The 27,746-nt window shown below is 32.6% G+C and overlaps 2 protein-coding genes across 2 annotated transcripts in view; one reads left to right on the plus strand and one right to left on the minus strand.

The window, feature by feature from the left end:
* Positions 1–3,004: 3,004 nt before the first annotated feature.
* LOC145277019 (NADH dehydrogenase [ubiquinone] 1 alpha subcomplex subunit 12-like) lies at positions 3,005–20,524 on the minus strand. The gene is made up of 4 exons (XM_080128623.1): positions 20,382–20,524; positions 12,606–12,688; positions 9,487–9,559; positions 3,005–3,274 (listed from the first exon to the last, which is right to left on the minus strand). Exons 1-4 carry the CDS (start codon positions 20,468–20,470, stop codon positions 3,106–3,108), a joined length of 414 nt encoding a protein of 137 aa, XP_079984749.1. The 5' UTR covers positions 20,471–20,524; the 3' UTR covers positions 3,005–3,105.
* A 152-nt stretch (positions 20,525–20,676) lies between these two features.
* The window catches only part of LOC145277018 (ankyrin repeat, SAM and basic leucine zipper domain-containing protein 1-like), a 61,089-nt gene continuing 54,019 nt past the window's right edge, over positions 20,677–27,746 (plus strand). The window contains exon 1 of the mRNA XM_080128622.1: positions 20,677–20,798. Within this exon, the coding sequence (XP_079984748.1) occupies positions 20,718–20,798 (81 nt within the window). The 5' untranslated portion in view covers positions 20,677–20,717. The remainder of the gene's footprint in view (positions 20,799–27,746) is intronic.

Here is a 27,746-nt window from a genome sequence, read left to right on the forward strand (position 1 = left end):
ATGGGTTCGAGCCTGCCGCTTTCTACCACTTTTTTTTGCTCAACACACTCTTCCAAACACCCAGGCTAGTCTTTTTTAAGTCGTAGCCTATGGTGAGCTGTGAAGTAGTGATTTGAACCAATTCACGAATGTTTACATGAGGATCATTCTCCATTATTGTGTTTAAACAGCTTCTCTTTTCAGCAGGGGAAGTAACTCATACTCGAGAAAATGAAAATGTGGAGTTGTCTGACCTTGTCGGCAGAGAAGCATGTTCCTTCAGTTATTTGTGCTTCTTGTTTATAAAATAAATTGACAAGTGAAAATGCGTTAGGTTACAACAGAGGGTAATTGGAGTAGTTGATAAAGGTGCGAAATATAAGCAGAAGAATGTGGGAAGGATCGAGAAATAAGTGAACACTTTGTGCAAAGCAGTTTAGTGTCATGTCTGTGGCATTTTTTTTTTTTTACGCATCCATCAACCATTGTTATACACGAAGGCTAAATTTGATGACAATTTGAAGTCAACGATTGAGTGATCTCTAGCCAATTGCTAGATCAAAAGAAAAAATATTTTTTCAGTTAAAATTTTATATAAAAATGCTTTGAAGTTGGCATGATCTAAATCAATAAAATCCTGCTTTGCTAACGAAGGAGATTTGGATATGTTGGACTAGAATTTAGATAAGGCATTTTTCTAGTTAAATTTATTTACAAGCTAGCAAGCCACCCGGCGTTGCCTGGTCGTAAAATATGCATAAATATTATATTTATTCCTTAAAATGTAAAGAAACCAAGACGTGCATGCGAGTATTATGTTTATTCTAAAAAGTTCACTTAAAAAAAAAAAAAAAAAAAAAAAAACACAACTGAGATCAAAACCTAATAAATGACAGCGAGTCAAATACAATAACCATCAAGCAAGCAAGACACGATCTTTAATAAAGTGTTTTGAATCTACTTATTCTTAACATAAGGAATCTGTGATGTAAATGATTTGCACATGTGCAGTCGTGAAACAGTTGACGAAGAAATGAAAATGGATTAAAAAGTTTTCCACATGTCTGAATACTTTATATACCAAATTTCAAGTCTTTAGATCGAAAATTAACGAATTTCTCAGACAGTCTCACTTTTATAGCTATGTAGATAAGGTGAAGTTATAATAAATCTAGTTATCTCCCTTGAGAAATTAAGTTAAAGATTTGAAGGAATGCTATGGAAAAGTAAACGTTTTAGATTGATGGTATGCTTATATTGAAGGAGAGTTGTTGGGTTAGTAGGTGTAGAACAGTTGAAGTAGCAGAGTCAGTTCACAGGGGAAGTCCAAGGAAAATCTGAGATAAAGGGATAAATAAAAACTTGAATAAGTTAGATTGAAATTCATTTCTAAAAGCCATCCAACACATGCCAACATGAGAAATATCAAACTGAATATGATGAGAAAATTGGACGACTTGCACATCGTAAGTAACAAATAAATTTAAACAAAAACTATTATGCAAATGTATAATTGTCAGTTGAAAATTCTGTAAACTTTCAAGGATTTTTTATCTTTAGTTATATTTTTAAATGGAAAAATTTTTGAACATTTAACATGTCTCCATACATGGATATATTTACATAAGGTTTTTACTGTTAACATACACCTGCTTCCCCCCCCCCCCAAAAAAAAAAATTTAATATTTTAACAAAAAACGTATCACTTGCAATAATAAAACTTTTTATATAACAATTTTGCACATTTCATTCAATATCAATTTAGAAGAAAAAAAAAAAAAAAAAAAAAAAAAATTGGCTAAAGGCAAAAGAAATCTGAAATTGAGTTAAATTTCCCAACCTGGAAAGGTACGACCCAGGACAAACTTGCTGAAGTTTGTTTGAAAAAATAAAAATAAAAATTGGTGGTAAGGATGAGAGGAAGTAAAATTTATTCAACTTTATTACTAACCTTCAGTTCCAGTGACAAACACCTTCCAAATACAAAACTTTAAAACTACATGATTTTCTAAAAATAGCCCCCCCCTCCTCCCAAAAAATTATCTTCCAAAGATAAAAAAATTGGTTAACTGCTCTTAAAACTGAATGGCCCAGAAATTAAGGATCACTTTACAATAGATTAATATGTGAAACCGATTCCCAAACTTAAGTTCTAAAATAACTGTTTCTTTTTGATAAAGTTTTCAGTGTCTTCACTGAATCACCTAAAAAAAAGAAATATATACTAGTGAGGGGTACCCGGTGTTGCCCGGGTGTTTGGGTGGGTTAAAAAAAAAAAAATAAGTATGAGGATCGAACCCAAACTCTTGAGGCAAAGTTGTAAATTAAAGTGTGAAAAAAAAACAAAAAACGTGTGATGTTAACCATTGCCCCACCGCGAGATGCTAACGGAAACACGTTTGAATTTATTTAATTAGTTGGATTTAGCAGGTGCCCGTTTTAATGAGGCCAAGTTTGACTGCGGAATAGTATTCATTTACTGCTGAACGCTTTTTTTTTCCCACCCCTAAGATGTTATAGGAAAAAGACTAACCCACATGCGGCGAGCAACAAATATTGAATATTTATCTTCCTGAAATCGAGCAAATTAAATAGACAGGCGAGCTTCACTGTTAACTGTGATATATTACGATTTATATGTGATATAAAAAGTTTTAAAAACTTGTGAAGTGACCGACCGCTTCTCTGAAAGAAGCCTTTTGTAGACACACAGAAAACGCGAACACACATACATACATTTTCGCTTTTATATTTATAGATAATACTTTTTAGAGTAATGTGTGTAAAAGTGTTAAGCAGAATTTTTGTTAAGATTCCTTTAAAATTAACAATTTTATTCATAGATATAAAAAAACGTTACAGACAAGTAGGGGAAATAAAATATTAAATTTTGTTTTGGTTACTTGCTAAACTGACAGACAGATGGTAAGATTTTTAAGATCATTTGTCCATAGAGGGTTTAATCCTAAGGCATAAGAAGAGGATTCAGAAAAAAAAAAAATTATAAAAAAATATAAAAAAGAAATTATTGAACAACTAATAATTGCTTTTATTGAAATTTATACACAATATTTGAATGGATGTTCCATATTTGGAGTACGGATCCTGTTCCTAATCTTCTAGAGGTCATGGCTTGGGTGGTTCCCAACTATCAATCTTGGGGCGAGTTGTGGAGTAAGGAACATATTCTTTACAGGTGGCAGATAAATTTTCAGTATGGGTCACCATCCACTTTCGTTGAACGGGAGGTTTTACAGTTGGAGGTTCATCGCCAATGTAATGCAACCAACGATGCCTTAAAAAAAAAAAAAAAAAAAAAAAAAAAAAAAGATTCATGTAAGGTTTTTCATGTTTATACATACATGTTATCAGCTTTCACATATGTTAAAAAAGAATGAAATTTTCCAATCAGTAAAGATGGTGATTAATCTGATGTCACTACGGTAAAACAAATGCAATTTGACCCATTTTAAAATGAAATTGTTCCAAAATCAAATAAACAGTACACTTTTAAACAAACATGCATAAAAAAATGACATTTCATTGATTTGTAAAAATAATTTGACAATTTTTTGTATAATAACAAAACACAGAATATTTGTTTTGGAAAGAATTAAATTGTTACAATTTTAAAGAAAATAAACATTGACTTTATTTTAGGCGTATTTAATTGAACCAGCTGGGGACCATTTGCGAATTTGATATCCCCTAGATACATCCTCTTTCAGAAGAAGCCATTTCAATCCACTTACTTTACATTAACTTTATTTAAAAAGTATTTAGTTGACAATGGTAATCATTTTTACGAAAAAGTCATTCATTTATTTCTTTTGTTTCTTAATAGTATTCGCCCTGAATGACATTTAAAAAGAAATATTTTTATTAACAGTAAATTACAAAAATTGATGTGGAAAATAACATGAAATATCATTCGATTTATTACTAGTTATCAATACTAAGACAAATCAAGCTTGTAACTAAAAGGCATAATTTGAGTGACCAAATAAAAATATCATAAGGCATTGTTGCTATTTACTTGCATAAATATAAACATAAGTGTAGATACAAAAAAGTGTGAATTAAATGAATTTTACGTGTCATCTCACAAACGGTTCATAACACATTTGCTTTAAATGAGAATCATCAGAATATGTGACGGACGGCTTTAAAACATTTGATCAATTCATATAGAAATGAGTGTTAACTTCAAACTCTGCAAGTCACTTTTAAGGGTTAAGTGATTTAGAGTCATCGCTCTTGCAGTTTCAATTAAACTAAATAGTGGTCCAAGGGAGATAAATCCTTTATCTAAATTCGAATTATCTCCCCTTTACTTCTTGAATAATTTGATTTTTGGAAAAAAAAAATTACTTTAAATTTTTTTATGTATTGATATTAATATTAAAAACCCTTTTCTCTATTTATTTAAAAAGAAAACAACGTTTATATATACGTCGTGGAATTGCATTTATCTGCAAAAGATCTAGCTAATTTGCATATTCTTTTCCACATTTATTTTAATTAATTCCCTATTAGTTTTTTCGTTTTTCTAATTGGATGATCATCTTTAGTTAACTATTACGTGTAATTATGTTCATGCAGATATTCTACATGATTTGCACTTGCGTAATATTTGCGTAAAAGGTTATAGTAAACACAAACCTCATATATATATATATATTTCTGTATGCATATATATATATTTGTTTAAAAAATGTTGCCCACTGCACTCCCGTCAGTTTTTGGTCCACAGACATGAAACTTAATATATAGGGTATTCGAACCCATGCAAACCTTTATATTTGGGCTTTAGCTGGTGCAAAAGTGTGAAAATTAAAAAAATGGAATTTACCAGGTAAAGGTTGAATGACAGCATTATGAATACGCATGCATAACGTAATAGCTATTGGTTCATATTTTAATTTTTAACCTTGCAGCAAACATGTCTTTGTAGCTCAGTCATTAACATCAATAGAAAAAAGAAATCGTAAGCGAAATATTTTGGTTTAGATTCTCAGTTGTGGTTCCCCCGAGTCATTTTTTTTTTTTTTTTTTAACTTGTTAAATCATTACTATATATTGGGTTCCACATCTATATATATAAAAGGCAAAACGGGCGCGCAAGTTTTTGTATGCTCAAATGTCCAAGAAAGACTTTTTTCGCTGGAGTTCTCGGGGGGGGGGGGGGGGGGGGTTACTATCGCTTAGAACTTCTTATTTACCGTGTAGATCATAATATGTACGAATTGCTAATGCGCGTCGCGGCTAGATTTACGAGGGTTGTGCAATAAGTAATGCCCCTGACCCACTTCCAGTTGTCTGATCTAGCTGAAATGTTGCGTGTGCAATGATTTATATCTCTACAGGTTATGTGGCAAATTACAGCACTGAACTAATTGTGGTTTCTATTTTACAGGTGTTTGAACTGAGTCAGGTGTGAAATGGAGCCTGTTGAATATCAAGCAGTGATCTGGTTTTTGTATTTGAAAGGACGCACACCACAGGAGACTTTTGATGAAATGAAAGAAACTGATGGTGATAATGCCCCATCATATGACCTTGTAAAACGCTGGCATCGTGAAGTCAAACATGGCCGGAAGTCTGTGGAAACAGCTCCCAGACCTGGTCGCTCCCCTTCTGCCATTGATGAGGCATTTGTCCGTCAAGTTGAGGCTGCCATTTTGGAAGATTGCCGCATTACTATTCGCCAAATAGCCCAAGATGTCAACATTAGTACAGGGTCTGTGGAAACTATCATTCATGACCATTTGCATATGCATAAGGTGTCTGCCAGATGGATTCCCAGGTTGCTCACACCATTCCAGAAGCAAGAACACGTCGAGTGCCTGAGGATGAATTTGGAGATGCGCCAAGAAAATGAGTCAAGGTTTTTCAAAAGACTGATTACACAGGATGAAACCTGGATCCATCACTATGATCCAGAGACCAAAGCCCAGTCAATGCATTGGAAGCACTTCGACTCACCACCTCCAAAGAAGGCAAGGATGCAGCCCTCTGCTGGCAAGGTCATGCAGATATTCTACATGATTTATATAAGGTCATGCAAATATGGGACCAGGACGGAGTAGTGATGACAGATTTCCTCGCAAAGGGTACCACAATTACAGGAGCGTATTATGCTTCACTTTTGAGGAAATTAAGGGAAGCTATCAAAAAAAAAAAAAAGAGGTGGGGCAAGATCAGCAAAGGTACCCTTCTGCTGGACAACGCTCCAGTCCACAACTCGCATGTCGCCAAATCAGAAGCACAGGCATGTGGTTATGAAATCTTTCCCCATCCTCCCTACTCCCCTGACCTTGCACTCTCTGACTTTCACCTCTTCCCAGCCATGAAATTGTTTTTGAAAGGAAAGCGCTTCCCAGATGATGCAGCCTTGATTTCTGAAGTCACATCATGGTTGGAGGACCAACCTGGGGTGTTCTACAAAAACGGTCTCCAGAGCTGCATCAAACGATGGGAGAAATGCATAACTCTGTGTGGTTCCTATGTAGAGAAAGACTAATAACTGTGCCAAGTTTCATTGCTCTACTGCTATGGGAAGTGGGTCAGGGGCATTACTAATTGTACGCCCCTCGTATTTACAGAGACTTTTACAAAATTATTGCTATTTCGGCTTTTCACGTATTGATTCGGCTTTTTCGTATAAAAGCGAAACTGGTGTAAAACTAAGGAGCAGTCCTCGGCCTACAGGCCGGGAGCGTCCAGAAAGGTCAATGTCAGTGAAAACCGTCATGTCAGACAATTGCTTTCATTTGGACACTCCCCTAATAAAGGGGAGTTGGTTTTCTCCAACACGTTAGGAAACATAACCAAAGTTGGGTAAAAAACAAATCCAAACGAACTATCCCACAGTTAAAATTAAGTGCAGAATTTAATTTCCTTTGACCTAATTAAATTCGCCATGCACCTGCCACTTGTGTGTTTATAAACGTTAAAATGAAATTGTTTTTAGTTACTTTCCCTTTGTGGATGAGCGGTAAGTTATCAAGTTTTTCACCTCAACATTCCGGGTTCGATCTTACCTACTTACCAAAACTTAAAAAAAAATTTTTTCCCAATTTTTTAAACAAGTTTTTTTTATTTTACTTTTTCTTCTTTTTACATCATGTCCGCTGTTTTTTTTTTTTTTTTTCAGATTTTTTAAAAGAAGTTTAACATAGGGTTTGGATCAACCCCCCCCCCAACACACACAACGCCGGGTACCCCCACTAGTCTATATATATATATATATATATAAAAAGCAAAACGACTGCGAGCGTTTTTGTATGTCCAAGAAAAGCTTTTTTTCTGCGGGCTTCTCACATCAGTTACTATTTTGAAGAAGTTTATTTTGATCGACTTTTAAGAAATTCCCTTCATCCCATCCTTTCCAGTGTTTGTTTGCCTTTTTCATATAAATAAAGCGAAACTGATCAAAGCAAAGGCTTTCATCAATGTGGGGGAAATCCTTCATACCAGACAATTGCTATTTATTTGGACACTGCCAGAGTTACCCCCCTTTTTTGGGGGGGGGGGCTGCAACCAAGCCCCCCCCCCCCGCAAATTTCCTCCTGTATGTGAAAACATACTATGCGATATACAAATATCTGTGCGTGATGTTGCCAAGCTAATCAAAAACCTTGATTCCAGTAAAGCAACTGGCCCTGACGGCTCAGACAGCATTCCTACTACAGTGCTCAAAAAGCTTCAACCAGAACTAGCTCCCATACTTACAAAGCTGTTTAAGCATTGTCTTAAGGAGAATTGCTTCCCAAGAATTCAGGTGATCGCTCATCTCCCTATCAGTACTTACAGACAATTTCTATTTATTTGGATACTGCCAAAGTGCACCCTTTTGGGGGAGCTGACCCCCCCCCCCCCCCACACACATTAAAAACAACATTGTGTCTAATTTGCTTTTGTGGGAGGTTTAAAAGCAATGCCATTTTTGCAAATCATCTTTTGTTTTTCATTGACTTTTTTTTTTTTTTTTTAAATAACATTTTCACCCCAAACAAGGCACATCGCCACTTTGAAGTAGGGGGTTACTATCAGGGACATAAGCAACAGGGGTACTATGTAGGGAGTTGGACAGCAAGATGTCGGTTCACGTTACACTTGAACTTCTGCATATCAGTACAGTTGGTGAAACAGGGTCCCGGAAGGGAGTTCCAAAGTCTTGCGATTCTGGGAAAGAAAAGTAATCCCCCACTTTATATCACAAAGTTACAAACATAAGTACAGCATGTAGTAAGAACAGATACTACACTTTGAGATATTAAATCTTTTATTCAGGAAAAAATGAACATGAACAAAAAACTTAGGCACAAGGCCAACTCAAAAGGGGGAAAATGGGGGTCGTTGGTCATCCTTTACACTTGGATCTTGGCCTTTGGGCCAAGAAAAACTTTAAAAGCTAAGAACAGCATCTATTAACAACAGACCTTTGATCTTAACCAAAAAGGCCAAACACAAAAGTGTTACGGACAGACCAACTTATAGAGTTGCTTGCACGCGACTAAAAATACATAAAAAGCTATTTTTTGAATATTGGATGATATCTTTTTAAGTATTGTTTCTTGTCTATTTTATAAAGCTCATTATGTCTGTGTGTGTCTGTCTCCAGTTTTTCAAAGTGTATCTCTCTTCCAAGGCCCAAGGTTACAGAGTGGCATGAGGTGGATCAAATGATTGCATATTTTTTTTGTGGAACATTGTTTGATAGGTTTTTAGCTGGTAAAAATAGTAGGTAAGGAGGCAAAATTGAAATAAATTGGAACTTGGCAGTTGTAAGTCAACTAAACATCTTATTTCTACGCATGCACAAATATACATTTACATGTTAAGTCGGTTCGTTTTTAACTATTTCTTATCCATCTGATGATAACTCAGACAGTAACAATTAAGGCTGGATTGCTATAGATTTTGCTTTCGATTCTAACTGAGGGCACCCAAGTCATTTTTTTACTTTTGAAATCACTATTATACATTGGGTACAGTATAATATATAATAATCGATAGAAAATTTGCTTTATAATAATACAAAATTTGCATAAATTAAAATATATTTAAGCATATTTTACTACTGGACAAGGCTGGACAGCCAGCTAGTAATATATATCTCAACAATAGTAATATATATCTCAACAATAGTAATATATATATCAACAATAGTAATATATATATCAACAATAGTAATATATATCTCAACAATAGTAATATATATCTCAACAATAGTAATATATATCTCAACAATAGTAATATATATCTCAACAATAGTAATATATATCGCAACAATAGTAATATATATCGCAACAATAGTAATATATATCGCAACAATAGTAATATATATCTCAACAATAGTAATATATATCTCAACAATAGTAATATATATCTCAACAATAGTAATATATATCTCAACAATAGTAATATATATCTCAATAGAGAGTACATAAAATGCACTTAACTTAGATACTTATCTCAAATCTGATTTCTTAAAAGACTTACCAAGCTGCAGGAATCATACTGCCGTCATATTCCACGTTTACTGCTTCGTTGTAGACAACCCAACGATTTCGGCCTAAAAAAAAAAAAAAAAATTTCAATGAAAACAAGAAAAAAAAAAAAAAAAAATCATCCACTGTGAAAGTTTAACATCATCCAGTGTTCTTTTTCAATTGATTTTCGGAACAAGTTGTCAAATTAGATCAAGAACAGCAGTTGCATAGAAATTTTTAATCGAAAGGAAAAGGTTATTTTATTTAAAAGTGCAATATAATTCTTTGTTTGAACTGTTTTGTTTCTAACTACAATGTGTAAATTTGATTTTTAATGTATAATCGCTTGATTTCTAAAATATATCACTTTGTACAGTGTTCTATTTATAAGAGAGTTAATATTTCACTTTCTAAATAAAATAACTTTTTTCTTCCAAGCAATAAAAATAAAAGATGACATACTTGCCAGTATAGTTTTGAATTTTTTAGATGGGATATGATTGTTGGTGTTATTTATATAAAACGCACTAATGTTCTCATTTTGAGTGTTATTTGCATTTTTCAGCTGATGTAATCTCTGATCTTCTTCAGGTGTACAAGTCATTATGTTTGATAAAGGAAAGAGAGGGGTACTTAGCTCTACATTTCTGCGGTTTCGTATTTAGGTTAAGGTGAAAATAAGTTTACAAAAATCATAAAATAAATAAAAATATCAATCAAAACATTGAGGGATATTATTTTTGAACTATTTGTAATGTAACAAAGGCTTAAAGTTTTATTAGATCATTAACTGATTGTAAGTTCTTTAAACCCTAAAATTTACAACACTAAAATTGCTGATGAAACATAGTTGTTAAATCGCATGTTATCCCGTGTTGTCTATTTTTAAATTTTAACAAGATGTTTTTATTTTTCATAGAGATTTTTTTAATATATTATTATCAAGCGTCTAATATGAGAGAAGGACAAAAGAAAAAAAAGGAAAAAAAATAAAGGAAAAACTGAGGCCCTCATGAGCAACTAACAACAGCAACACAGCCCAATCCTCAACATGACAAGTACTGTGTCAACGGGTAATGTAATAGCTATGTTGTCGGAAACATTGGTTCCTGAACACGTCACCTAATGTAGATTGGTCCAACATGCAGCAGTATTAGAGTTGCAGCCTGACTAAAGGGTTTCTGATGAAATCAAAAAACGTCTGCATAGATATCCAGCAGCCTCTGATTGTTTTTGCGAATGTATACATGAACAATCTATGGCAAATAATGATGTTCAGTTGTCTATTGGCATTTTGGCTAGGAAGAAAGTGTAGTATCTGTTCTAATGTTACACTCAGTGTTTTCTGTTCTCAGTTGGTAAAGAAGAAATCCTTCTTGACTGAGGCAATTTTTATATCAATCCAGAGTGCCCCTTTTATGGAGAGCTGGATTTTCCCACATAACATTAAAAACTGACCTTGTGTCTCACTTTTTCCTCGTAGGAAGGCAAATAAACAAGAATAATAATTTTTTGACGACTGAGCACTTGTTTATGCTGACCTTGGTGTCAGGACTAATCTAAAATCCCTCAAAAACATGAAATGCTTCGAACCTATGATAAGCATATATAATTTAATTAGAATTCATTATTGCGATGAGTATTATTTATTAATTTTATTTATTGCAGACTATTATTCTTATCTTTTTCTTAGTTGTTTCACGACGTTTCGGCCAACTATTCCTCTGGCCTTCGTCAGGTGGTAACTGCGATGAGATAGGAACTCCGAATCTCCTGACTGCATCCACCACAATTACTGCCTTCCGTAGTTGTTGTCGTTACCACCTGACAAAGACCAGGGGAATAGTTGGCCGAAACATTGTGAAAACAACTAAGAAAAGATGAGGATAATAGTTTTTTTTTTGTTTTTTTTTTTTTACATAGGCATCACCACTTATCAAGGCCGATGGGCCACTCAAGGATAAGGGTTAAAGAGTGTACAGCAGTCAAAAGGACAATATAGTAATCGATAGTAATGGAAGTTCGGTAAATTTGTTAACTTAAGTGGAACGGCTCATCAGAAACTTGTTCACGCTGGACTTGAAGACAACCATATTATAGACGGCTGGAAAGCAGGAAAACAGAAGACAATTCCACAGGCGTGCAGTTCTAAGAAAGAAGCTTTGATCATGGAATCTATGTTTAGGTATAGATAAAGAGTGGGGGGAATTATTGATAATGTTTTCAGCTAGACGAGTGTTTCTTGTGAAAGTTTGGCAAGGTGGGACCATAGATTGAAGCTCAGTCGAACACTTTCCATGAAAATAACGATAAAGCAGAGACAAACTCACAACATCTCTTCTGTGAGATAGAGATTGCAGCGAAGCAGTTTGATCAACAGTAGATGATATTAACATCTTCACGTTCTATGCTGCATTCAGGTCAAACTTTTCCCCAACAACAAATAGCCAACCTTAGACACAACTTAACACTAAATGACATCTTGCAAATTCAGATTTCAAAATAATATTTTTCATGTTTAGAGTATAAATAAACAGTTTTTTCTAAATTCAAGTATGATTTGGAAATAACTGACTTAAATATTCTTTTAATGGTAGGTTTTCAGGAGATTGGATCCTTGTCCAAAATACCTCTTATATTAAAAACAAAAATAAGAAACCTATAGGATGTACATACCATAACAAAATGAAATATCAGATTCTAAAAATCATATAAATTATTCAAATTGTCTTATTTTTAAAAAAGTAAATCAAATTTTATGAACAAGTGAAGAGAGACTGCCTTGCCTGCCATTTTAAAAACAAAGGGAGATAACTCAATAATTCAAACTTGCAAAATTTATATTGTAATGAATATGAATTCCAATTGCTTAAAAACGATTTTCTTTACAAAAAATAAAACTAATTGATCAATTTACATGATTTTTGGAATATGATATTTTCTGTTTCATCAGATAGATATGTACACCATACAAATTTTTCTTTATTTTTGTTTTTTAATATTAAAACCAATAAACTTGAATGATGGATAACTAAACGAAAATGGATTAACATGCTTTTGTGGAGGTTTGCACTATGACGGGCAACATTGTAGTTGTTAGTTTTGAAATAAAAAAAAAAAAACACTTACCAAAAAAGTAAGCCTTATTTTGAAAATACTTGTTACCAAATTCATCTTCTCCAACTAAGGTTCCATATTTTAAGTCATCTGTCCTGTGAAGAAAAATAAACAAACAGTGAAGACTTTATATTTTGCATATTTTTAAAATTATATTAGCAGAATCCAAGGAATTTTAATGTTTAATTGGTTTTAATAAATTTTAATGGTTTATACGTTTCCTGTAGTATCTAGAAAGTATGTGCAAATATAAGTATGGTGTATAAAAGCAGGCAATAATAATAATAGAACAAGGTTTTAGAAAGAGAAAATGTTTGTATACGAAAATTGTAGGTACAATATGCTTTTAAAATGTCCAAGGAAGCAAAAGACAGTATTTGGAATTTGGTCAGCAACACAGAATAAACATGTTATTTTTGGTCCCTCGACAAAAGGAGGGTGGACCTGTAAATTTACCCTTGTCCATTTGTCTGTCTGCACTTTTCTCAATAACTACGCCTTGGAATTTTAAAAAATTTTGCACTAACATTAAACATGATAGGAGTAAAAAAGTAACAGAACGGATTTTCCGAGAAAACTTTAGTTGTCCCCCTAGGGTTTCAGGTTAAAATGGCTAAAATTGACACTTGTGCTTATTAAAAAAAAAAAAAAAAAAAAATTGATGCCTTGGATTTTTATAAAACTTTCTGAAAAGTTGTAACTAACTGATTCCTATATAATTTTGTTTGTCTATACTTTGCGATAACTCTTGGGTGTGTCCCAGGGGCTCTTTTAGAGCTAATAAAAACACTACATTTTTGGGACTATTTTACCATATTTGTCCAAAATTTTCTGTGTATGTCTATTTAGCAGTTTTGCATGGTGCTGGACTCAAATTTAAATATGTTAAGCCTTGAGAACTTTTTGGGGTTAAGGGGGGGGTGAATGATGGACTAAGTCATTTCTTTTTTTGCATGATGCAGAACTCAAATTTACATATGTGAAAGCCTAGAACTACACAGTTTGTTCATTTTCACCAGGATTTGACGTCCCCTGGAGACTTTGGGGGCTAAATGGGGGATGGAGGCGCAAATGCTGAACTTGGGCATTTTTTTATGCCTCGTTCACTGTGCACTCACAGGGGACCATGCGTGCTTCAGTTGTTATTGTTTCATTTATTCTTATTCACTCCTAACAAGGAATATTACCACTTGGACATTAGCGACTATTAACTGGGATCATGTCTACAAAGGACTATGTGTTGAGCAGACAGATGTTTGTTAGCATTACATTTGAACTTCTGCATGTTAAAACATTCAGGGAAGCAAGAAACAGGGGAGGGAATTTCAAAGTCTAGTAGTCTAACTATTAGAATTAAATGCTTTACAGCATCTAGGAACCTCAGCAGTGAAGAGGTTGGATTTTGCTGGTTGTCAAGAGTATGAAACAAATATGTAAACTTGGTTGATAATGCAGGACTAATTAGATAGGAGACTCTTTTTGAATCCCGTCTTAGAGTAAGAGACTGATGGTAGATGCACCGACTCTGATGTGGCAACAATACTCCATGCATGGGCGAATGGCGGCTTTTAAGAGATATAAGATACTCTCTGGTGCAAGTCATTTTCTAGCATGATAGAGAGAGCCAACCTTTTTTGCAGAAGCTTTGGCAATGTCCTCAATGTATTTATTCCAATTCATGTTACCTGTGAATGTTAAGCCGAGAAATTTGAATAATGAGTACGCAGGTAGGAAGTTATTAGTCATGGCAATCGATGGACGACAAGGTTGCTTTCAATTGTTACAAGAAAAGTTAGTTATAAATGTTACAGTGACATTTATTGGGTGGGCTTCTACCACCATTTTGTTTTATTTCTTATTTTGAAGTGAATATGGAGTCTCCAAAGATATTGCGGCCATCTTTTCTTGTTTACCGGCAGCCTTCAACATTACTTGTTTTTCGAACAGAATAAACATTTTACATTAGATAAAAAACACTAAACACTTATCTAGTTAGGTAGAAAAGTAACTTATCTTGCCTTTGATAACATTTATTTGTTATGTATCTGTTTTTTTGACAACTTTTTCGAATCTATGTATAGCAAAAAAAAAAAAAAAAAAAAAAAAAAAAAAAAAGGGGAAAATTTTACTTTATGGCCCGTCTCACGTTCATATAGAAAAATATTTTTTTTTTGTAGATTTCTGTGTACTAAAATCGAATCTGCTCTTTCCATTGCAGAGAAATAGTTTTTCAAAAAGTGGGTGATCACTTTTCCATGTAAATTTTACTTAAAATGTACACCCACTTTTTTGGCCACCTAGTGAGGGGGCATATTTTTTTTTTTGTTTATTGGCTAAAAGTTTTTTTTCTTTTTTTTTTCCTGCTTTCATCTTTCAATAAAGACATAAGGAAATTAAAAAATAAAGAAAAATCTGTATACAGATATGTATAATTCCTTATGTTATCCATGGTAACCATTTCTGTAAGCACACATATTTTTGCTACAAACAAGTAGTTTTCAGGATATTAAGCAATGTAATTCCTTATGTTATCAGTGGTGACCATTTCTATACATGCAACAGCATGCATATTTTGCCGCAAACAAGTAGTTTTCCAGATATTACGCCATGTAACTCTATATTATCACTGGTGGCCATTTCTGTATGTGCAAGCATGTGCAGAAATGGCCACCAGTGATAACATATCGAATTACATGGCTTAATATCTGGAAAACTATTTGTTTTTCATCTAATTTTAAATTTTTGCTAAAGATTACTACACTATGTGAGAGGGCAGTTCAGTACATGAGTGCACATTTAACAGCCTTCGTTTATGCTTGCACATAGTGTAAAAGAAGGCTGTGAAATGGTGGAGAATAGTCCCAAGGTTCAGGGGTTAATACCATGTAAACAGTAAATTTGCGATGGAAATGGTTATCATATTCTTTTAAAGCACACCAAAATCTACAAAAAAAATATATATTTTTCTATACGAATGAGACGGGCCCTTAAAGTAAAAGAGTACAAAAAAAAAAAAAAAATCGATCTGTCAAATATCTTAACAAGTATCAACGTTTATTTTAGTTTGAAACAAGTATTGTAGAATCATAAGTTAAAATAAGAAAAAATGGTTGACATTCTGTCTCGATAATCACTTCAAAATCAAAAATTAAACAAAATACTGATAGAAACCGATCCAATAATTTTTTTTTTTTACCACTTTTTCGTTTTGTTGTCTATACTGGAAAATGGCCACCAAACAATACTGTAAACATGGGTTGGTTGTTTTATGGCATATCAACCTTTTTCAGGTTATTTAATGCCGAATCCAGTGATTATGAAGAAAAGTTTTTTAATAGAATATATTTTTTTTTTTTTCAAGTCGATTTCTATTTAACCCATAGTTGGGGCCCTAACAGGTACTACCACTCCGGGTCAGAGTGGACCTGGGAGCAATGGTAATTAAAGGGTGGCTCTATACTTCCCAAAACACGCAAGCTGGGGCCTCACCATCGGATATAGTTTAAGGTCATATCCAGGACCCCGTAAACATTGAATTTCACTTGTAAATACTATCTAAATAATAGCAAGGTCAGTATTCTGCATAAAGGTAAATGTGTAGTTTAGCAGCATAAATTATTTGAAACAAAAAATTATAAAAACCATTTATTTTTATATAAAACACACTATTAGATTCTAAGGCTGAAATAAAATCAGAAAAAATTCCATTTTTATTATCTTTCCATCATTTTTTATAAGACTAAATGTACAACATTCGAGGCTGTCATATTGCTTTTAAAATTTGGCCTTTTTAAGGTTTGACAGATTGGCCTTTTCTTTTTACATTTTTTCATGGAATTATGACTTTGCCCACCATTTTTTTTGTAAGGAAAGAGCGTAAAAAAGGGCAAATTTGTCCTTAAAAAGACCAATCTATCAAACCTTAGAAATGCAAAGTTTTAAAAGCAATATGGCTGCCTCGAATGTCATTTAGTCTAATAAAAATAAATATTTACTTTAACTACAACAGAACACCAACCAATTAAATTTGTTTTTTTAGAGGTTTTTGGGGGTCGCTGACGACAAATCTGATATTCATATTAGTCACAAATTTACTGTTTTACCCTGGACCCTTGCACTATTTTGCATCATCACCGTATTCGTTAACGCTACACGCGAGCGGTTCTTATGGAAATGTGCGTGCACGCATGCAGGTAGTCACGTGACATTTCACAAGGCGCATGAATACATGGCGGACATTTTAAACAGCAGGAAATATTTTTTATAAAATAAAAAACAAATAGTTTTCATCTCATTTATTGGTAATTAAATACTTTTCATAGAATGAAAAAATAATTTTCACATCATTTAATAGTAGAACTAATGTCAGTAAATTTTCTCAAAAGGTTTACAAAAACAATTATGTTTTTTGTTCTTTTTTGGGGGGGAATGTATTCAATCATATAACTTGTATAGTTTTTTACAGGTGCTTCTGCAGTTTAATTCACCGTTTTCCCATAAGTAACGTGCCAAAATACACCGAGCAGAAGAACCTTTAATTTTTCACAACTTCTACTTGGTTATAAGAAATTCTGCAGAAATAAATGATTTTGTTTGGACCAATCAGATTGTTGTTATTAACTGCAGAGTCATATTTTGGCTGTATTTTTTTTTTGTTTCGGGTCTTCAAGACAGCAGGTCAGATGGAGATGGAAAACTCACCTCCTTATTCGAGGCTTGAAGCCTCAAAACCCTTTTGTCTCCGAGATGTATTAATGCCCTAACGTGGGACAAAATGTTATCATTTGCAAACACTAATGCCCTCATGTCAGGTGAAATATCATATTGTTCACACACTGTTGTGCTCTACGGTTGGATTGACTTTTATCATTACTTATTTAATGTCTCTCCAAGGCGATTTTTAAGGTCTACATTTTGACCTACCACTTGTCCGTTATTTGGACATTATTTACAGTGAACTCCATGATGACAACCGGACTCGAAGCATTCATCCTTGGAAGGCATGACTTCAAATACATCTACCTGCTGTAACTATTCTTCGAACAGTATGAAGACTTGAATCCTGCAACACGAAGATAAACTTGAACTATTATCTTTTACGGGTGTTACCCACTCTGTTCAGCAGAAAACTAAAGCTGGCATCTTTTGCAATTGGATCTTTTACTTTAATAAAATTTACATTGAAGTTTAAAGGTGAACCTGTTGTGGTTTCTGATTGCCTTTCTTTCATTCTGCCAAGAGCAAAAGCAAAATCAAAGTGGGAAAATATCTCACACGGTGTATGTCGGCGCGTTACTTATGGAAAAACAGTAAATTAAACTGAAGTCTTTATTAAAAGAAGTCAATTTATTTATTTATTATCCCTAGAAATCGTAAAAATTGATTTTCTTAAAAAAAATAAAAATAAAAAAAAGTACTTGATTGATAAAATATTCGATGGTCTGCATGTACTGCCCTTGTTGACCCATATTTCCGCCAGGGGTCGTTAGTGGCGTTATCTCTCAAACAAGATGGCGCGTGCCAAATCTTCGCTTAAACTTCCGATAATTTTTGATATTCTTAAATAAAAAAAACTACTTGATCGATTTACGTGATTTTTGGAATATGACATTTTCATGCAGTGACAAGTACATACATTACAAAGATTTTTTTCAGATTTTTATAGTAAAAAAGATTACTTGTGGACCATTTATAGACTTACACCCCATCTTGTTTGAGAGATAACGCCACTAACGACCCCTGGCGGAAATATGGGTCAACAAGGGCAGTACATGCAGACCATAGAATATTTTATTAATCAAGTACTTTTTTTTTTTAAGAAAATCAAATTTTACGATTTGTAGGGATAATAAATAAATTGACTTCTTTTAATAAAGAGAATGTGTCTTTGGGTTTGTATTACTGTACACATAGATTCGAAAAAGTTGTCAAAAAACGAATAAATGTCATCAAAGGCAAGATAAGTTACTTTTCTACCTAACTGGATAATTTTTTAGTGTTTTTATTCAATGTAACATGTTTATTCAGTTCGAAACAGTGTTTACCGATGTATTGGAAAATTTTAAATGGCGCCGGCTTCTCTGTTGAACACGGTATGTTTGGGAAGATGAGTTAAAAATAAAAAATATACAAAATACTGTTAAAAGTCCACCGAATATATGTCAGCCTATGTTACAGTAACATATTCAGCGACTTTCTAACAGTATTTTGTCTAGTTTTTTTTATTTATAACCCCTTTTCCCAAACTTACTGTGTGAAAGAGAGAGTCGGGCGCTATTTTAAATTTTCTAATACATCGGTAAACACTGTATGTTTTTCGAGCTTAATAAACATGTTACATTAAATAAAAACACTAGAAAATTATCCAGTTAGGCAGAAAAATAACTTATATTGCCTTTGATAACATTTGTTATATATTTGTTTTTTTGACAACTTTTTCGAATCTATGTGTACAGTAATACAAACCCAAAGACATATTCTCTTTATTAAAAGAAGTCAATTTATTTATTTATTATCCCTAGAAATCGTAAAATTTGACTTTCTTAAAAAAAAAAAATTAAAAAAAATGTACTTGATTGATAAAATATTCGATGGTCTGCATGTACTGCCCTTGTCGACCCATATTTCCGCCAGGGGTCGTTAGTGGCGTTATCTCTCAAACAAGATGGCGTGTGCCAAATCTTCGATTAAACTTCCGATAATTTTTGATTTTCTTAAATAAAAAAAAACTACTTGATCGATTTACGTAATTTTTGGAATATGACATCTTCATGCAGTGACAAGTACGTACATTATAAAGATTTTTTTCCGATTTTTATTGTATAAAAGATTTGTTGTGTCTCATTTATAGACTTGCACCGTTGGCGTTATACTAAAAAGCCATTCTTAACATGTTCTGTACCTTACAATTGAATAAAAAACATATAAAACTTTAAACTTGGAAATACGATTAAAAAAATAAAAATAAAAATACCGCGGATCAGTAAGTGCATTAGCACCAAAATAATAATGTTATTTCAGCACGGCACCAAAATACATAAGTACCCAAAATGTTATTTTTATTGGGCAATGTTTTTAATTTTAAATAAAATAAAACATTTAATCATTTAAAAACTTCATCTTGCATTATATATATATATATATATATATATTTTTTTTTTGTTAAACAACATGGTTAATTTAAATTAAATTGTAATCACATTTTCAATAATTATGTGCTTATATTTTACCCATTTAAAGTTTGTAAAAACGTGTAAACAAACTTTTGCTCGATACCGGTGTCGACCTTTAAGAGTCGCTTTTAGTGATTACCTGGTTTGAGGATATTTGTACAACGGCAAATAATTTTTTGTCTGTCAAATAATCTACGCCGCTAAATTACACATTTACTCTGCATAAATACGAATCTTAATGCAATTATTTCTTGAAAATTGAAATAACATATTTTTCCCTTTCATGTTGATGACAACGACCTTGTGCCGGGAAATACTTAAAACAAAAACAAAAAAAAAAAAACAGCAATTTCTTTTCAAATCATCCTTCAAAATAATTAACACAGTAAACATTATAGTTAAAACCTTGAATGGATTTTTTTTTTTTTTTTTTGTGACAAAATAAATCAAGTAAACGACAAGTAAAATAACAAAAACAACGTCCTGTCCTCACTTAGCAGAATCAAGGTTACGCATCCCTACGTTGTAAATATAAGGCTAATATGCACATGTAGAACTAATTTAAATGAATAGCAAAAAGAGAATATTTTTGCCGGGATAAATAAAATCAACTCACCTATAGAAAGTTAAATAAGCTTGCCTCCAACCACCATTTTGCTTAATCACAGTCATGAAATTGCGAAACTTCTCAAAATAGACAGCCATATTGAACCACCCACATTCCGCACTGAATATTCAAATATTCACGTGCGTTTTTGATATTATAAATTTTCCAACAATTCATAATATAAAAATATTATTGTCATTTAAAAAATCCATTTTGATTTTATTTTATGTAATTTGCTATTTTAGCAAAAAAACAAAAAATAAATAAATAAATAAAATAATAATAATATTTTATTATCATAAGACAGGAAGTGGCGTTTTTTTATGCGCGACTTATTTAAATAAAATGGCGCATTTCCTCCCTGCTGGTTACGAAGATGAATATTCCGATGATTCGGATGATTTTGTCTACAATTATTACGAAAATGTAAGTTAGTCGTTTAATCTGACGTTAGAGTCATTTTTTGATGTGTAAAATTTCAGTGGGCGAGTTTATGAAATTCGTTTTATATTCCCTAACAAACGCGCGTTTCTGGGAAGAAGAACAACAAAAAATCGTTGATTAGTTTCATTTTGATTTTATCAAAATTAAATTTGTTTTAAATTGTTATATATGATTAGTTAAATAAGAATATTGATTTTAAGAATAAGTATCCGTAGATTTGCAGTTGTGACATAGTCAGTTTATCTCAGCCGTGTGTCTTTTTAGTCTTGGATCCCAAAATCAACAGATTAAACCATTTCTGTAAGGACCTTTTTCCCTGTTGATTCCGGTGTACTTGTGCAATTCTAGGAGATTCACTCTCCCAGAGTTTGCCTTCTCTTTTTGAGAAGGGGCTAGTTTATTAATCGCCTGAGGCACTTCTTCCGGGAAATGCAAACTAGGCTGCCAAGGATCTTTTACTGTACAGATAGATTCGAAAAAGTTATCAAAAAACGGGTTTGTATTACTGTACACATAGATTCGAAAAAGTTGTCAAAAAACAAATATAGAACAAATAAATGTTATCAAAGGCAAGATAAGTTACTTTTCTACCTAACTGGATATATTTTTTGTGTTTTTATTCAGTGTAACATGTTTATTCAGCTCGAAAAACATGCAGTGTTTACCGATGTATTGGAAAATTCAAAATGGCAGCCGACTCTCTCTCGGAGAGGGTACGTTTGGGAAAAGGGGTTATAAATAATAAACTAGACAAAATACTGTTAGAAATTCGCTCAATATATGTTACCGTGACATAAGTTGACATATATTCGGTTGTTTTCTAACAGTATTTTGTCTAGTTTATTATTTATAATACATTTTCCCAAACGTACCCTCTCCGAGAGAGAGTCGGCTGCCATTTTGAATTTTCCAATACATCGGTAAACACTGCATGTTTTTCGAGCTGAATAAACATGTTACACTGAATAAAAACACAAAAAATATATCCAGTTAGGTAGAAAAGTAACTTATCTTGCCTTTGATAACATTTATTTGTTCTATATTTGTTTTTTGACAACTTTTTCGAATCTGTGTACAGTAATACAAACCCGTTTTTATTCAATGTAACATGTTTATTCAGCTCGAAAAACAGTGTTTACCGATGTATTGGAAAATTCAAGATGGCGCCTGTGACACTCTCTTTAACACGGTAAGTTTGGGAAAAGGTGTTTTAAATAAAAAAATTAAAAAAAGTAGACAAAATACTGTTAAAAATCCGCCGAATACATGTCAACCTATGTCACGGTAACATATATTGAGCGAGTTTTTAACAGTATTTTGTCTATTTTTTTATTTATAACACCTTTTCCCAAACTTACCGTGTTAAAGAGTCAGGCGCAGGCGCCATCTTGAATTTTGCAATACATTACATCGGTAAACACTGTATGTTTTTCGAATTGAATAAACATGTTATATTGAATAAAAACACGAAAAATATATCCAGTCCGGTAGGTGCGTCAGAAATTTCGTGAAAAATATTGAATAATTCCATCCCGTCTTTCCAAGCTTATAACTCCTCGAAAAATGTAATTCAAGCCCTATTTTTTTTTTCAATTAAAGGAGCAAGGACCAAGGTTTCATTAAAAAAAACAAAAAAAAAACAAACGTGTGTTTTTTTTATTTTTTTTTTTAAAGGTTTTAAACTTCGGACTTTACAGGCAAATTTCTAAACACTGCTTTTTTTTTTGTTTTAAATTTGTATATATTATTTATTGATCTTTTATCTTCAATTTGTGATATATAACACTTTAGTGAGTAAATTAATTATTTACTTTTTAATAGACATTTCAAAATGGGAGGCGTGAATTATTCGACCCCCTGTCTTTCAAGCTTATAACTACTCGAAAAATGTAATTCAAACCCTAATTTTTTTTCAATTAAAGGAGCAAGGACCAAGGTTTCATTAAAAAAACCAAAAGAACAAAAGAAAAAACAAACAACGTGGTTTAAAAAAAAAAAAAGGTTTTAAACTTCGAACTTTACAGGTAAAAAAAACACTTCTTTTTTTTTGTTTTAAATTTGAATATATTATTTATTGACCCTTTTCTCTTCAATTTGTGATATATAAAACTTTGGTGAGTAAATTATTTACTTTTGAATAGACACTTGAAAATGGAGGGGGGCGTGAATTTAAAAAAAAAAAACGTTTGTCTAAAATATTATATTCAGTTTATTGGAAAGAGCATAAAATTTCACATTGACTCTGAAAATATCGTAAAAATAGAATCGATAGAAAAATTTGGATAGATTTTTAAAGTTTAAAAATTGAAAAATATTGAGTTCGTAAAATTCATTACTGTTTTTTAAAAAATAAAAAAAAATATTTATATTACTTTTAAAACAACTTTAATAGTTTATTTTGGAAGTATAATCCATAAAGAAAATAAACAACCCACTTTTAAAAGAGAAATTACGAGATTTTTATATTTTATTCGCAGTTTCGTGTTAGGGGTGTCAAAAATTCTACAAAAATTCTGATACACCTACAGTCTGGTAGAAAAGTAACTTATCTTGGCTTTGATAACATTTATTTGTTATATATTTGTTTTTTCACAACTTTTTTGAATAAGTCTACTTGCGTGTTGGCCTAGGTGTGTCAGAATTTTTTGTGAATTTTTGACACCCCTAACACAGAACTGCGAATAAAATATACAAAACTCGTAATTTCTCTTTTTAAAGTGAGTTGTTTAATTTCTTTATGGAATATACTTCCAAAATAAACTAGTAAAGTTTTTTAAAAAATAATAGAAATATTTTTGATTTAAAAAAAAAAAAAAAAAAAAAAAAAAAGTGTTTACAAAGTGTATGTGCGCGCTCATGCAGGCATTTTTTTCCACATAATGAATTGTATTGAATTTTACGAGTTAAATTATTTTCAATTTTTCACTTGAAAAATCTATCAAAATTATTCTATTGGTTCAATTTTTACGATATTTGCAGGTTTAATGTGAAATTTTATGCTCTTTCCAATAAACCAAATATTCTAGACAACCGTCTTTAATTAATTTTCTCGCCTAAGCTTTATATATCATAAATTGAAGATAAAAGATCATTAAATAAAATAATCTACTTTAAAACAAAAACAAAGGAGTAGTTATGTGTAAATTTACCTGTTAAGTCAAAAGTTTAAAAAATAAAAAAACACGTTGATTTTTTTTTTTTTTAAGTGGAACCTCATATTTTGAAAATATGGTCCAGTAAATATTGAGCACTTACATTAATTTTTTCTATTTCATTCAATGTTTTATTTTAGATATTTAAAAAAAAAAAAATCATTCCATTAAGAAGAAATAAAATATTATAAATCAAAAATTCATGTATTTCTTTAAAAGAATAAAAAAAAAAAATGGAAAATTAGTTGAGGGGTTTGTTTATAAAAGTAAACTTACTTATGAGTGAATATGATCATTTTTCAAGTAGAGTGACCCATATTGATTAACTTTTGTTGACAGCAAACACATGTCAGAAATAGAAAGGGGAGATTAATTATGGCACTTTTAGACCACCGTAGTTCTCAACTGGAAGAAAGGGAGACAAACCCGCTCTGTGACCATCTAATATGACAATTTAAAATCGCGGTATTTTTGAATCCTTGCTTAAAAAAAATTTTTATTTAAAAAGTACATGGAATATAAAATATAAATATGGATAAATTCTTAATGAATGGAAGTACCCATTGATTAGTATTTTTTATAGATAAGTGATTTTTTGGAATTTATATATATATATATATATATATATATATATATATATATAAAAGTGAACGTGTGTGTGTGTCTGTGTACACTTCCCTACGCACTAACTCTGTCAATTTTTAGTTTACAGACTCGAAATTTGATATACAGGGTACTGAGATTTAGGAAAATCGATGTGATCGGTTTTTGGCATGAAATTTGGCAATTAAGGGGTCAAAGTTCAACGATTTGACCTTTTAGAACTCTACCAAATTCCTCCGACAATTTTGGTCTACGCGCTTGAAATTTTAGATATAGGTTCCTTGGACATGGATCTAACTTAATAACTTGATTTGAGCCCAAAACAATAAATTTTAAGGGATCATAATAGGGGTCAAAGTTAAAAAAAATTGACCTCTGCGGTCTCTTCCAAATTACTCAGACAATTTCTTGTCTAAATATTTGAAATTTTACATAAAGGACAGTCAGAGATAGGGCAAGCTTTTTCATCAGTTAGGTCGAAAATTTTTAGTTATCAATATATAAATGTATGTATGTCTGTTTGTATGTCTGCCTTAAACTTTCAATAGAGGCAATAGAGGATTTTACCAAGATCATTATCGTTTTAAAGTTCGACCTTTCATACGACAGATATCAAAAAATTGACTAAAAACACTAATATCTTCCCCTTTAACTAGACACTTTTCTACAGGGGGGGGGCACTTTTTTCGCCGATATTTTTTAAATTTATCCTCTCCTTTAGATTGTCTAGCCTTAATTTAAAAAAATGTCGCTTCCGGTTTGGCGGTAGTTGTAACAGCATAAACCTTAGGTTTTACCTCGGTTTTTTCCTCCTTTGCGGTACGGGTTCGAGCCTACCTTCCTACTACTACTTTTTTTTGCTCAACATACACATCCAAACACCTGGGCAACGCCGGGCGGAAATGCTAGTATATTATATTTGAAGTAAGTTAAAATTCGTGGATTTTCTTTAAATCTTTTTTAAAGAAAACTGATTTAAAAAAAGCAAATATTGCATATTTTGCTATTAAACCTATTATTATTTTAAAATTTGGTCTTTGCTCCTTTTATTGAAAAAAAATTAGGGTTTAAATTACATTTTTCAAGTAGTTATAACCTTCGAAAGATAGTAAGTATAATTATTCAAGTTTTTATCACGCATTTTTAATGGCGACTTCTGAGACTGATAGTGGTGGCCAGAGCAGGTTAGTTTTCTTTTTTGACTGGCCGTATTTTGGTACTAGTGCACTTATTGATCCGTGCTGAAATAATAACGTTATTTAGACAGCCATTCTTAACATGGGAAAAGTTTTTGTACCTATTCTGTACTTAAACCTTACAATTTAATAAAAACGGAGGGTTTGTTTTATAGTACACATAAATTCGAAAATGTCAAAAAAAAAAAGATGCGTAACAAATAAATGTTATCAAAGGCAAGATAAGTTACTTTTCTACCTAACTAGATAAGTGTTTAGTGTTTTTATCTAATGTAAAATGTTTATTCTGTTTGAAAAACGAGTAATGTTGAAGGCTGCCGGCGAACAAGAAAAGATTGCTGCGATGTCTTTGAAGGCTCGATATTTACTTCAAAATAAGAAATAAAACAAAATGGTGTTAGAAACCCATCCAGTAAATGTTAAAGTGACAATAGAAAATAGATCAATTCAAGAAGAATATTGCCCTGAAAGATAGTAAGTACTATATACAGTTAGTTACCTTGGTATGTGAACTAGTTGACGAGGGTTCCATCAAACCATGCGGTATCTCTGCATATTTTGGATCATGTGGTTCAAACCTTGGAGAAAGGAATCTATCAAGAATATTTGGAGGTTTTCCAATAGCAGGAGCGATAGGGTATCATCGAAGAAATCTTTGTGCCCCCCCCCCTCCGTCATTTTAAGAATTATACCTGGATTCCACATCAACCTGTTCTTAAAACAGATCCTTCTTCTATGACTAAAATTTGTCCCATCTTCAACTGTAGCCTGAAAACTGATGGCTCTGTTTCTTTAAATGAGGCAGCCTGTCTGGGTGTCAATCTTAAATCTAGCATATCTGGTAATATGCTGGACTTGTTACTATCTTTCTGGATGGATAAATATGTTCTCTTAGCGGACATCAGAAAGGCCTTTTTGATGATTTGGCTGAATTTAGAAGCTGATCGGAACAGATTCTGCTTTTTTCTCAAGGACGGGGACCGACTGCGTTATTTCAGCTATATCACCATTATTTTTGGATTTGATTCTAGCCCCTTTATCTTGGGTTGTATACTAAAATTTCGTGCGTCTCATTTTCCATTGAATCTATGTAGAACTATGATGGAGAACCGTTTCTATATGGACAACTTAGTAGTGACAGTCAGATCCCCGAAGGCTGGCAGATTTATATTCTCAAGCCAGAAAGCGATTACTGAAAGGTGGATTTGAGCTGCAATCCAGTAAGTTTAATTGTCCTACCCTTAGAGACCAGATGGATCAAGATGGTACCTTGAGTACCCCTGGCAGTGAATGGGAAAAAGTTTTGGACTATCAGTACAATCCCTTTTTGGAAAAAATCTGTTTCCCCTGTTGAACCCAACACCGATGCCTCAACCAAGAGAAGGATTCTATCCAAAGCATCTAAAGTATTTAACCCCCTGTCTCTCTGTCTTCCCGTGACATTAAAAAGTCTTATTGGTGAATTGTGGAAGCAAGGGTTTGAATGGGACGAACGGGTTCCAAAAGAGTTCCACTTTCGATGGAGAAGTTTTGCACAGGATCTTAGTCGACGGAGTCAGATTCATTTCAATCAACAGGCATTGGAACAGAACAGGGTTCATGTTCTGTGATGCCTCTGCAGAAGAGTATGGGTTTGTTGCCTATGTTTTGCAGGATCACTGCTCGGAATTGGTATTTGCTAAAGCTAAAGTCGCTCCCAAGAAAAGTAAAGCCTTCTGACCCTGGAGCTGATGGCGATGTATCTTGCCCAGAAATGTTTGCCTGTCATAGTGAACAGTTGCAAAGGGTTTTTACCCTTCAAATTATGTGGCCATGGGTGCCGAAGTGGTATTGTCCTGAGTCTTTTCCTGTTTGATCACAAACAAGAATATTTTTGGGAGGAGCAGATGAGAGATGTTCTTCAACTGAGTAAAGATTTGGAGATCAGATTTGGCTTGATGCCTTTAAGTATATTCACACCACCCAAAACGCTATGGATT

Source organism: Euprymna scolopes, chromosome 5 (genome assembly GCF_053919585.1).
Source record: "Euprymna scolopes isolate OS-2025 chromosome 5, ASM5391958v1, whole genome shotgun sequence".
NCBI lineage: Eukaryota > Metazoa > Mollusca > Cephalopoda > Sepiida > Sepiolidae > Euprymna > Euprymna scolopes.